At 40.7% G+C, this 13,242-nt stretch overlaps 1 protein-coding gene across 12 annotated transcripts in view; it reads right to left on the reverse strand.

Moving 5' to 3' along the window:
- ABI3BP (ABI family member 3 binding protein) overlaps positions 1-13,242 on the reverse strand; it is a 192,773-nt gene that overhangs the window by 45,783 nt on the left and 133,748 nt on the right. For 9 of the 12 annotated variants that reach the window (XM_074898200.1, XM_074898258.1, XM_074898176.1 and 6 more), the window contains 8 exons: positions 11,093-11,167; positions 6,308-6,382; positions 5,589-5,636; positions 4,961-5,035; positions 4,209-4,283; positions 2,610-2,684; positions 1,916-1,990; positions 1,359-1,433 (listed from right to left, as the gene is read on the reverse strand). In XM_074898200.1, coding sequence (XP_074754301.1) covers positions 1,359-1,433; positions 1,916-1,990; positions 2,610-2,684; positions 4,209-4,283; positions 4,961-5,035; positions 5,589-5,636; positions 6,308-6,382; positions 11,093-11,167 — 573 coding nt within the window. The remainder of the gene's footprint in view (positions 1-1,358; positions 1,434-1,915; positions 1,991-2,609; positions 2,685-4,208; positions 4,284-4,960; positions 5,036-5,588; positions 5,637-6,307; positions 6,383-11,092; positions 11,168-13,242) is intronic. The other 3 variants (XM_074898209.1, XM_074898185.1, XM_074898193.1) reach the window with 2 other exon arrangements.

The raw sequence follows: 13,242 nt of genomic DNA on the forward strand, positions 1-13,242 counted from the left end.
ACTGTGTATATTAATTTGCACTTGCCTAAAATATTTCCAAGAGCTTGTACTAAACGTATTTATCTTTCAGACATTCTTCCCTCACTCAACTTCGACTGAATTTAGTGAAAGATATCTAAGTTACTGGATGAAAGGAAGAGGCTGACAGGCAGAGGCACACACTACATGTCTCTGTCTTTCAGAAATAAGCTTAAAATATGGAAGCCGGAAAGTAACCTACTTGCTAGCATAAACGGCAGTGGCTAAATAGTGCCATTTGTTTTTAACAACATTCCTAATAGTACTTTATTTGGCATATACATCATTATAATTATTTAAAATATAACAGGAAAAGAACAAACCTATAAAGTCTGTTTTCTAAAATTATTTGACTAAAACTGACCTTGTGCGGGTACCAAAACATGGCACTTAGGTAACGATGACATGATTGGAAATAGCTCTTATTCAACAGACTGGGAATCTAACTTGATTACTTAACAGAAACGCTTTCCGAATAATGTGCTGAGAAAATAATTTTTTTCCTGGACTCTTCAGCTTTATTTTCATAGTAATATATATGTATAGTTATTGAATGAATAGAGCAGCCTCTGCTTAAATTTTTGGGACTATATAAAAAGGGCTATAAGTTTAAAGGAAAAGAAGGGGAGGAATGATAAAACTACTCATTAACCTATTTGCCTAAAACTAAAATATTATCAGTTTGGAGGTAAGATCAAAGAGTAAGAAAGATTAGGAGTTTTCTTGTAATCACGTTGTCACTCTCTCCTAACAATTTGTTTTTCTCCCATAACCTTCCTACCTAGTAGTTTTTATGGAAATAGTTCACACCCAGGGCAAAGCTGAGGTATCATCATCCTTCATTATAAGTATGCAACCCTAAATCTACTGTAGTTACTTCAAAAATCACTGATAGGAAGAAGATACCTATACTCTTAGCATCAAACTATCTTGGACTGAGATTCTGTAACCTGAGTTTCAAAATTACTTGAGAAATTGAAGCAAATGTGTTTAGGGTAATAAAATCCCCTCAAAGAAAAGAACTTAGTGAAGCTGGCTACAGCAGCATATTTTTATTAAAGTTAATAGAATTCATTATATTTTTAATGGCTACTACCCACCCATTCAACAAACACATGTTAAAAAACACAACTATCTTAACTTCTGCTCTCCATGGAAACTGATTAAATTCTTGGACATTCTCTTTGATATAACATATTAACGTACTCTGAGCTGAGCAATGATACTAATTTTTGTCTACATATCATGCATGTCACATGACTGCAGTACTGGATGACAGCAGAAAGTGTGACTAAGGCACTGCCACAATAACACTTTTAAAATTACAAACTTTAAATTACCAGGTTTAGTCTGTGGTGCTTCTGGCCCAACAGATGTTTTCGGTTTGGAAGGAATGAGCAGTGTTTCTCTTGGAGCTGAAAGAAAAAGAAAACTATTATTATTATATTCTTCTGGAGTCACAATCCAATGCCATATTTAGCCCCCAGAAAATGCATGCCTCAAATGCCTGAAAAAAAGACAATAACAATTCCATTGCTTTCTGGAACCTGAAACAAAATGACTATCCAAAACACAGAAAAGTTCTAGCACTGTGCTGTAGAATAAATTGAGTTAGTGGCTAAAATTGTTCCTCTAAAAGAAAATTAAGACCACTGAGCTTGGTTGGAGATCTGACAAATACAGGCTTCTGACCAGACATGAGCTGTAGGCTATTTCTGCTTTACTTCTAGGATAGAACTGATACTCATCTGTATTAAGAAACATGCCTGTGTGTAAGCAGAATGTAGGATGGCGGAATGATGTTACACAAAATACCACAGCAGAGCATGTCCTCTAGAAATTTCTTCATTGAACAATTAAAAATACCTGCATCTTAACTTCAAGAAAACTTATTTACCCATTGTTGCCCTTGAATGCTCAGTGGTAGTAGAAGATTTTGTAATAATTGGTTGTGGAGTTGTCTGATGTATTGCTGTTAAGGAGAAAATGTGAAGAATCTTAGAATATTAAACTGTAATAGAAACAAAGTAGCATTTGCACTATTTCTAAAACTTTCAAAATGGCCCAAACTAAAGAGCAGCAGCATATCTTAAAAATCAACTGCTGATAGATATAATTATCTATTAACTTTTCCTATACATTCCTTCTATAACAAAAATGGGAAGAGATACCACCCACCGTAACTATTTTTAAGACTATTTTTGTTTCGGTATAGCACATGATGTAGAAGCACATTGCAAAGGAGTTCTGTTGCATTTTATGGATTTAAAAAAAGTACTCACAGAGAAGCATCTCTGATTATCAGGAAGTAATCAGAGAGAAGTCAGTCTATCTAGCCACTGAAATACTACATTTTAGTCATAATTTTCTATGCAATAGAAAGGAGGAAAAATATTTTTGATGCTATACTACAAATCCTCTATTATTTTCCGTGTAGTTTTAGCATATTTTGGATTGACTGACTGAGCGTAATGCATTTGTTTCACCACAAAACCAGCTATGAGTAATTCCGTTAAAAAGCATAAAGCCTGAGGCTAAGGGAAAGAATGATTAAACACAAACACACAAACTTAAAAGAATGGCTCCATTACCAGGTTTGGTGTGTGGCACTCTCGGTTTTTCAGATGTTTTTGGTTTGGTATGAATGAACTGTTTTTCAGTTGGAGCTGAAATAAAAACAAACAGCACCCAGAACAATCATTGAAAAAACACACTGCTTTCATAGTACACAAGGAACATAAGTCCTGTTTTATCTGTTATAAGGCAAATTATGCAAGGGTAAAGCTGAAAATCAATCAGTTGGAATTCCTGCAAAGAAAGGAAACCAAATTAAATGGCCACTGACACAAACAGACATCCCCAAAATTATATACAAATTTGTAGCTTTGGATGAAGCAGTGAAGAATATGGTCATGAATAGTATACAGTAAACAGACAGTAGTAGCCTACATCTTCCACATCTGCCATACATGACTATCTGAGGGCAGGATCTATTTTTCAGTGGATCCTTTGTATCAGACTTGATTTGTAACTTTTTTGTTCTTATGTGGGAACTATTCAATCTTGTTATCTTCATACTGTTCAGTTAAAAATTCTTGTCATGTAGGAATCATTTAATGGGAAAAGTTATCTTAGCACTTGCTAGTCTGTGCTCCACACCAGTGTGAGAGGTGCTCGAAACATCTGCCTTAGCCTGTGCATTCTTCATCTCCCTTGCTCTGAAGAACCATTTTCTGCATATGAATATTGCATCGCGGAGCCCCAGATATGTATGACAGGGCACATAAACTCCATAAACCTATATAAAGAGATACCAAATGAATGCTAACCTAAGTATGAATGCATATAGGGACTATATATAAAAATAGAAACATATAGGGAATATATATTAAAATAGAAACATGATGAAAAGCATTTTTTGTTTCCTATTCCTCAAAAAGAAAAAACATAGTTCAAAGATTATTAAATGGCTATTAATACTTCATGAATACTTCATGATACTTCACTCCCAGAAAATCATGGTCAATGTCCATCTCAAACTGGGGACAGAGAACTGATTATTAACAAAGACTGAATGCAAGCAGTACTGGGCAGCAGGAGTGCTGCTTGAGCATTGACCCTTATGTGGTCCACGTCTGACATTTAAGTTGAGAAGAAAGAATTCTCAGCTAATGTTTCATATATTTAAGCAAGTTTTCCCAACACAGATGATTAGAAGTTATCAGAGAAGATGGCTTTAAAAACTAGTATTTGATTTGGAGGGTCACATAGCTGGTCTGGTTTAGCATATGTTACACTGTAGTTTATACCTTAGCATTTTCTCACAATTTTCTTCTGTAAAATTATACCACAAGGAGTGGAGCAGAATAGTTTTTTAAGATGACAGTGTCCATACCTCAAGATGCAGAAATTCAAGGAATCACTACCTGCTCTTTAAATAAAATTCCCTTTTACTGGAAAATATACAGCATTGAAAGGAATTATATCATTCTGACTGGAAAGGCTACAAGATGAGGAAAAGAACCTTCAAAACTAAATGAGCTCATGCATTATTACCCTTATCAAAACCAATGGGCAAGCAAGTACCTAGAAGCAGAGCAAAACTTTCTTAGTCATTTTCAATATTTAAGAATGTCTCCTCTAACAAGAATGGAATATAGAGTAATTATTTGTGAAATACACATGATTACCCAGTGTTGCCTTTGTTCTTTCAGGAATATGAGGAATCATAGTAGTATCTGGTTCATGGAAGGCTGGAATGATTTCTGTTGGAAAAAATGTCGATAAATGCTCAGAATAATGAAGAAACTCTCCCTTTCCCTCCTGCCCCATTAAAAAAACCTCAGTTCAGCACTATACTATGTATACCAGGAAAGGGAAATATTTTAAAACAGCAATAGGCATTTACCCTCAGAGATTTATGGTTACAAAGAGTTCAATTTTTTGTTTGTTTTTAACATCTATATACTTAGAAAACAACAATACTAACCCTTCTGTGAAATCACTGATTATCTTATACAGGTCAGACAGATTTATGATGGGGAGTCTCCTAATTGAAACACAACTGAAGGGAATCTTCAAACTAATCGATGAAAATGTGTATATAAAGGAAAAGCACTGCAATGGCTTTAAGAGGCTTCTCTCATAAGAGCTTCAAAAATGTGGTGCAAACAACTGAAGTGTGTTGCTCAAATACAAACTGTGAATAAATTTTTATCACTGATTTAAACATATAGGTCACTACTATTTCTTCTCCTGGTAACATCGACACAGTATTAAAAAAAACGTGGTATACCACCAGTAGTTTGACTTAACTGCAGCACTGCAGATGTTTCTTAAGCTAGAATGATACTCAGGTAACAGTAAATGTAATGCTGACAACTCCCCCTGCCCACCCTGCTCAACGATCAACCACAGCGTGACAAAAGACCAAATAATTTACCAGGCTTGCTGTGTGGAGCATCTGGGATGGGAGTTGCTTTAGGTTTAAAGGGAGTACGTTGTGGTTCTTTAGGAGCTGAAAGAAAACACCTATTTTAAGGGTGTATACTCAAAAAAACCCCGAGGTTTATTGACAGGCACTGCATACCTCATGATTGCAGAGAAAAACAAGATCTTCACATGAGAGACTGAAAAATTGAGTGTCAGATACACACAGGAATTTAAAGAGAAACGAAAATCATGAATGAAAACATGGGTGGAAAAATGGTCAAGTAAGCAAAAAACTGGAGGCAAGCAAAAAAGCCCAAAAGAACACAGAGAACTGTAGTGGACATGTTTCCACCTGTATTTCAAAGCTCTTAACTGCAATACCCATGGCATGCTTGTCTCCTACAAGTGTCAAAGGAATCACAATGCGTGCGAGAGTGAAAGAAATTTTCTGTGAAGACAACAAAACAGCTAGGAATCTTTCCGTACCTGGAACAGAGCAGGATTAAGTTCAACAAATAGAAAACAAATAAAAACCCCAAAGAGATGACATGTAAAAAACAGACTAATGATATATAATCTTTAGTCCAAGGAGCAGCAGGGAAAAAATCATAATGACCACCCCAATGTAACTTCTTTACCTGTTGCTGTCTTTGGTTGTTCAACTGTAAATGTTGTTGGTGCCAAAACTTCATAAAAACAAGAACGTACACAGAATTAGCAATAAGTACAAGCAAGAGGGCAAAAATGCTCCCTTTTACATGACTGGTTTATTTTCTAGTTGGAACACACAATTTTTTTTTTTTTTTTTTTTTTTATTATTTAACTATTGGTGGAATTAGTGAATGTACACTCACTCAAAAGGAAGGTTTAACTGATGCTGTCAGAACCATCAGGACTTACAGAGGTTTGGCAGTTCACTAGTATGTAAATCCCTATTAAGTATACTTTTAAGGGTCAAATTCCATTGCAGAACACACAAGCATATGAGTGGTTTGAGTTACAGATATTTAGAGTCATCCATGAAGGCCCTTAAATATGTTTTTCTCTAAGCATCTTTTGATAGGCACAGAAAAGATTCAGTTTCTTCCAGAACATTCTTATCATGTTTGTATGTTGTCTACTCTGCTATGTAGATTATTTATCAGTAACAGCTGTCATGAGACTGAAAAGCATAAACAACTCATCAAAACTCAGTCATTAAAAATACAAATCAGCTCTATCTTTAAACACATATTTAATGATCATCAGAAAATCTATTTGTTTGTAATACAAAGAGATGTTTATTAATACTTGATTCATTGAGGAAAAACAACCCAAAAGAAACCCTGAATACACAACAAAACAACAATGTACTTACCAGGTTTTGTGTGTGGTACATCTGGACTTGGTGATGCTCTGGGCTTGGAAGAGACTCGCCGACTTTCTTTTGGACCTGTGAAGATCAGCAAAGTTTTGAACATTTTACTGAGGATTATGATTCGACATAAATCTTTTTATTTTCCTGACAGGAGATTCATTTCCTGAAAACAAATTTTTGAGGAAGCATTTCTTCCATTTGAAAATAATCACAAAGAGATCTCCCATCAATGCAACCAATATTATGCTGGCGCAGAGACAAAAGACAAAGCAACTGTTAAGTGCAGTATTGGATTAATTCTCTACTCCTCTCAGCTCTATCAAACAGCGCTTTCTACAGAATAAACTGCTGTAGTTACAGGATCACAGAATCATCTAGGTTGGAAAAGCCCTTGAAGATCATCCAGTCCAACCATTAACCTAACACTGGCAGTTCCCAACTACGCCATATCCCTCAGCGCTATGTCATAGAATCATAGAATCATTCAGGTTGGAAAAGACATTTGAAATCATTGAGTCCAACCATCAGCTCTACTCTACAAAGTTCTCCCCTACACCATATCCCCCAACATCTCAGCCAAACGACCCTTAAACTCCCCCCCCCCCCCCCCCCTCCCTGGGCAGCCTATTCCACTGTCTGACCACTCTTTCTCTGAATTTTTTTTTCTAATGTCCAGTCTGACCCTCCCCTGTTGCAGTTTAAAGCCGTTCCCCATTGTTCTGTCACTAATCCCCTGTGAGAAGAGACCAGCACCAACCTCTCTACAATGTCCTTTCAGGGAGCTGTAGAGAGTGATGAGGTCTCCCCTCAGCCTTCTCCTCCTCACACTGAACAGCCCCAGCTCCTTCAATGGCTCCTCATAGGATTTATTCTCCAGGCCCTTCACCAGCTCCGTTGCCCTCCTCTGCCCTCGCTCCAGCCCCTCGAGATCTCTCTCATATTGAGGTGCCAAAACTGGACACAACACTCCAGGTGTGGCCTCACCAGTGCAGAGTACAGGGGGACTGTCACCTCCCTAGTTCTGCTGGTCGCACTATTGCTGACACAAGCCAGGATGCCGTTGGCTTTCTTGGCCACCCGGGCACACTGCCGGCTCCTGTTCAGCTGCTTGTCAAGGAGAACCCCCAGATCCTTTTCTGCCAGACAGCTCCAGCCACACCTCCCCAAACCTGTAGCCATGCAGGGAGTTGTTGTGGCCCAAGGGCAGGACCTGGCACTTGGCCTTGTTGAAGCTCATCCTGTTGACATTGGCCACTGATCCAATCTATCCAAGTCTCACTGTAGTGGCTCCCTATCTTCATGCAGACCAACACTCCCACTTAACTTGGTGTCATCTGTGAATTTACTGATAATACACTCTATGTCCTTAGCAAGATCATCAATAAAGAAGTTAAACAGAAATGGTCCCAACACCGAGCCCTGAGGAACACCACTTGTGACCAGCTGCCAGCTGGACTTAGCTCCATTCACCACCACTCTCTGGGATCATCCACCCAGCCAGTGTTTGATCCAGCAGACCATATGCTCATCCAGGCTATGAGCAGCCAGTTTTTCTATGAGAATACTATGGGGAACTGTGTTGAATACTTTTTGAAAATCCAGGTAGGTAATATCGACAGCTTTTCCCTCCTCCAACAGTTGGGTCGTCCTGTCGTAGAAGGAGATCAGATTTGTCAGGCAGGACCTGCCTTTCATAACCCCATGCTGACTGGGCCTGATCCCCTGGTTGTCCATTATATGACTTTTAATGGCACCCGAGATGACCTGCTCCATGACCTTCCCTGGCACCGAGGTCAGACTGACAGGTCTATAGTTTCCTGGACCCTCCTTTCTGCCTTTCCTGTAGATGGGTGTCACATTTGTCGCCCTCCAGTCCAACAGGACCTCCCCAGTTAGCCATGACTCCAGGTAAATCATGGACAGCGGCTTGGCGAGCACATCTGCCAACTATTTCAGCACCCTTGTGTGTAACCCATCCAGTCCCACAGACCTGTGTGCACCCAAGTGGTGCAGCAGGTCTCTGACCACCGCCTCTTCAACTGTGCTGACCTCACTCTGCTTCCCCTCCCCATCTCCCAGCTCCTGAGGCTGGGTGTCCAGGGAACAGCCAGTTCCACGGCTAAAGACTGAGGCAAAGTAGGCATTGAGCACCTCAGCCTTTTCCTCATCCTTAGCTACCATGTTTCCCTTTGCATCCAATAAAGGAAGCAGATTTTCCCTAATCCTCCTTTTGCTGTTAATGAATTTATAGAAACATTTTTTTATTAGCAGCTGTAGCCAAGTTGAGCTCTAGCAGCGCTTCGGCTCTCCTAATGCTCTCCCTGCATAGCTTCACTACATCTTTATAGTCTTCATAAGAGACCTGGCCCCTCTTCCAAAGGCGATAGATTCTCCTTCTGTTCTTGAGATCCAGCCAAAGGTCCCTGTTTAGCCAGGCCTGTCTCCTTCCCCACCTGCTTGTTTTTTCAGCACACAGGAACAGCCTGCTCCTCTGCCTTTAAGACTTCACTCTTGAAGTGTTTCCAGCTTCTTGGACTCCCATTTCCTTCAATGGATTTTGTTAATCAGTCTTTTGAGCAGGCCAAAGTTAGCCCTCTGGAAGTCTAAGGTGGCAGTTTTACTAACCCCTCTCTGTGTCTCTCCAAGGATCAAAACTTCGACCATCTCATTATCACTGCACCCTAGACAGCCTCCAACCTTTACCTCCCCCACAAGCTCTTCCCTGTTCACAAGTATCAGGTCCAGGAGGGCACCTTCCCTGGTCGGCTCACTCACCAGCTGTGTGAGGAACTTATCCTCCACACATTCCAGGAACCTCCTGGATTGTTCCCTCTCTGCTGTGTTGTGATCCCAGCAGATACCCAGGCAGCTAAAGTCCCCCATAAGAACAACGGCAAGTGACTGCGAGATTTCTCCCAACTGTTTACAGAAGGCTTCATCCACCTCACTGCTTTGGTTGGGGGTCTATAGCAGAATCCCACAGCAAGATCTGCTTTATTGGTCCTTAACATAATGCAAACACTCTCAAACCTGTTATCACTTGATTGCTGAGCTCTCATAGCATTCTCTCATATACAGACCCACTCCACCACTTCTCCTTCCCTCTCTATCCCTCCTGAAGAGCTTGTAGCCATCAACTGCAGCACTCCAGTCATGTGAGGCATCCTCACCACGTTTCTGTTATAGTTACTATGTCATAGTTCTCATGCTGCATCGTGGCATCAAGCTCCCCCTGTTTGTTGCTCATACTGCATGCATTGGTATAGATGCGCTTGAGATGAGTTAGTGAATCCAACACCTTTTTGTGAGTGTGGGCCCCATTTCCTACCAGACACTTCTCAGGTGCTTCCACGGTTTCTAAACATCTTTCCCTTCTTTCAAATAAAATGGCATATGGAGAGTCCTCCTTCAAGCTTTGTCATGTTTCCCTTGAGCTTATTCCTAACAGGCCCAGTTATCACCCCCTCCCCTCTCACATCTAGTTTAAAGCTCTGTCAATAAGCCCTGCTAACTCCTGCCCCAGAAATCTTTCCCCGCTCTGGGACAGCTGCATCCCACCTGTCTCATTTTTTACCAGCAGACCAAGTGCCTTATAAACCTCGCCATGATTGAAGAATCCAAAATTCTGACAGTGGCTCCAGTCTCTGAGCCACATGTTAATCAGGTGCGTTTTCCACTCTCTATCAGTGGTTTTCCCTTCCACTTGAGGGACTGATGAAAACACGACCTGAGCTCCTGAGCCTTCAAATAGCCACCCCAGTGCTTTGAAGTCCTTTTTGGGTGTCTGTAGACTTCTCTCTGCCACCTCATCATTACCTGCCTGGAAAACCAACAAAGGGTAGTAATCAGAGGGCTGCACCAGAGCAGTGACCTTCCCTTTAATATCTCTAACCTGAGCCCCAGGGAGGCAGCAGACCTCCCTGTGGTATGGGTCTGGTCAGCATACGGGCCCCTTTGTAGCCCTCAGAACATGTCAACATGACTCTTAAACCCCTCCAGGGATGGGGACTCCACCACTGCCCTAGGCAGCCCATTCCAACACCTAACAACCTGTTCTGTAAAGAAATACTTCATAATATCCAGTCTAAACCTTCCCTCAGGTGCAACCTGAGGCCATTACCTCTTGTCCTATTGCTTGTTACTTGGTTAAAGAGACTCATCCCCAGCTCTCTGCAGCCTCCTTTCATGTAGCTGTAGAGGGCAATGAAGTCTCCCCTCAGCCTCCTCTTCTCCAGACTAAACAATCCCAGTTCCCTCAGCCATTCCCAACAGTTTCCCTAGTTGTGCTTCTCAAGTGTTTCATATTAAAAAAATCTGCTGCTCATTTAAATCAACTTTGCATTAAAAAAAAAAAAAAATCTCCAGCAAAGCAGTCAAAGCAGAAGAAACAAGGAAACTTACTTACCACTAATTTTTAAATGGACGGAACTATTTCCAAAATTTTGGGAACAGAAAAATACTGTAATTTTACACTTGTAAATGATAACTAGAAAATAAAAATACCTCTGTCACATTCCATGGAAATTAAGACACAAGTTTTCCTATGTGCAAGGGCTCAAGATGAGTGTTAGCCCCCACATCCCTACCATTATATGTTGCTGACATGTAAAAATAACTAGCTGATTATCTTGTTCCATGACAGCTATATAGTAGAAATTGATTATGACAATAAAACACAGCCTATTCAATAAATATCTGTGTATCTTCAAAGAACTAATCAATTTTGACAATCTTCAAAGTGATAAAACTTTCATGCACTAAAAGGCAAAAAACCAATAAGCTTACTTGCTCTAGTTGGAAGAACATGTGGGCTGGGTGATGTTTTAGGTTTGGAAGGCCCAAGACGTGTATCTTTAGGAGCTGAAAGAAAGAAACAGGGTTATACCATACAAATATTTTCTGAGGTATCAGTGTCCACTATCACCCATAACAGTCAACAAAAACAGAGAAAAGATTTGAACTAAAGATATTCTATGGAAGTGATGCAAAACAGAACGTTATAGAGAAAATAAATAAACTTTTGTGACATCATCAACTCAGCATGTGACAGAATTACTGGTTCTATTTAAGAAGAGGACTTAAAAAAATAAAATAAGAAGAAACCAAAATAAGTATCTTCAAATACAAAGACACTGCTGATCTGTAATGGAGGTTGTACTGGAATGATGTGCAGTACCAAATTCAAATGATAAAAATGCTTAGTCAAATGGATCTACCTCAAGGAATCACGTGACCCAAAGATCAATGAAGTGACTCTGTTCTGACTGTGGAAATAAGGTTTGAGTAAAACAATTATTTTTCAGATCTCTATGAAGGACTGAATTTCATTTAGTGAAACTGGAGGGGAAGGGAAGCAGAGAAAAAACACTTGCAGCATGCATCTCTGCTCACCCAAACCATATAACTAACTAGAACAGTGCCACCTCTACAGTATGACTGAGGACATGTAAGTTAGGATCTTGTTCTGATCTGCCCTCTGCCACATGTGCATAACAACAAGGATCCTCCTCAATTATTTTGCAGAAAATAAGTAAAGAGACAGAGAATCTTGATGTAAATTATTAAGGCACATACAAAGAAAGGTGACAAGTTTTTGCAGGTCTGCTCTTAATGATTTGTGTTGAAGAGGAAAGGCAACATGACTATTCAAGTAAGAAAGTATTGTTACCTACTGTTGACTTTGGTTTCTCAGTTCTAAATGTAATTGGTTCCAGAACTGCATTGGCATGATAAAAACAAAACCAAATACAACAACAATCAAAACATTACAATCTAACTCCACAAAGTTCACACCATCCCTGTTACAGCCAATGACAGAGGGTCACTCCTCCTTGAAACTCAGTACATATCAGAGTATTACACCACTCAGAATCGCCTCCAGTTCAAGGCAATAGCTCTAACACAGAACAGAGCCAGATATATATCTGAAGCTTTTGTAACAAGCCGCAAAGAAATGGTAGGTGATTTTTCACCTTCAACGTTGTACACATTCCTGACTTATTTCAAGGTTTTGAATCAAACAATAGGCACAGACTTACTGGGGGAAAGAGGAACCTTAGTTATCATCTTCCTGCCCATTTATCCAGCAACACCATCCAATACTGCATGTATCTTGGATACCTGTACTGGATCTGGCTGGGATGGAGTTTATGCTCCTCATAGCACTCCCTGTTGCAATCTGCTTTAGATTTGTGAAGTCTTGACAACACACAGTATTTTAGCTATTGCTGAATAGTGCTTGTACAGCATCAAGGATGACTTCGTTTTTCACTCTGCCTCCCAAGCAAGTAGTCTGGGAGCGGGTAAGATGCTGGGAGGGGATACAGCTGGGACAGCTGAACCAAATTCGTAGAATCATCACAGAATCATATAATGATTTGGGTTGGAAGGGACCTTAAAGACCATCTAGTTCCACCCCCCTGCCATGGGCAGGGACACCTTCCCCTAGCCCAGGTTGCTCAAAGCCCCGTCCAGCCTGGCCTGGAACACTGCCAGGGAGGGGGCAGCCACAGCTGCTCTGGGCAACCTCTGCCACTGTCTCACCACCCTCATGGGAAAGAATTCCTCCCTTAACTCTAATCTAAATCTACCCTCTGTCAGTTTAAAACTGTTACCCCTCATCCTAGCGTTACACTCTCTGATCAGGAGTCCCTCCCCACCTTTCCTGTAGCCCCTTTAAGTACTGGGAGGCCACTATAAGGTCTCCCTGGAGCCTTCTCTTCTCCAGCTGAACACCCCCAACTCTTTCAGCCTGTCCTCACAGGGGGGTGCTCCAGCCCCTAATCATCTTTGTGACCTCCTCTGGATCCACCTGAGCATGTCCATGTCCTTCTGATGTTGGTGGCACCAGAGCTGGACACACCACTACAGGTGGGATCTCACAAGAGCAGAGTAGGGGGACAATCCCCTCCCTCACCCTGCTGGCCACACTGCTC

The sequence above is a fragment of the Athene noctua genome, chromosome 1 (assembly GCF_965140245.1).
Source record: "Athene noctua chromosome 1, bAthNoc1.hap1.1, whole genome shotgun sequence".
NCBI classification, from domain to species: Eukaryota; Metazoa; Chordata; class Aves; order Strigiformes; family Strigidae; genus Athene; species Athene noctua.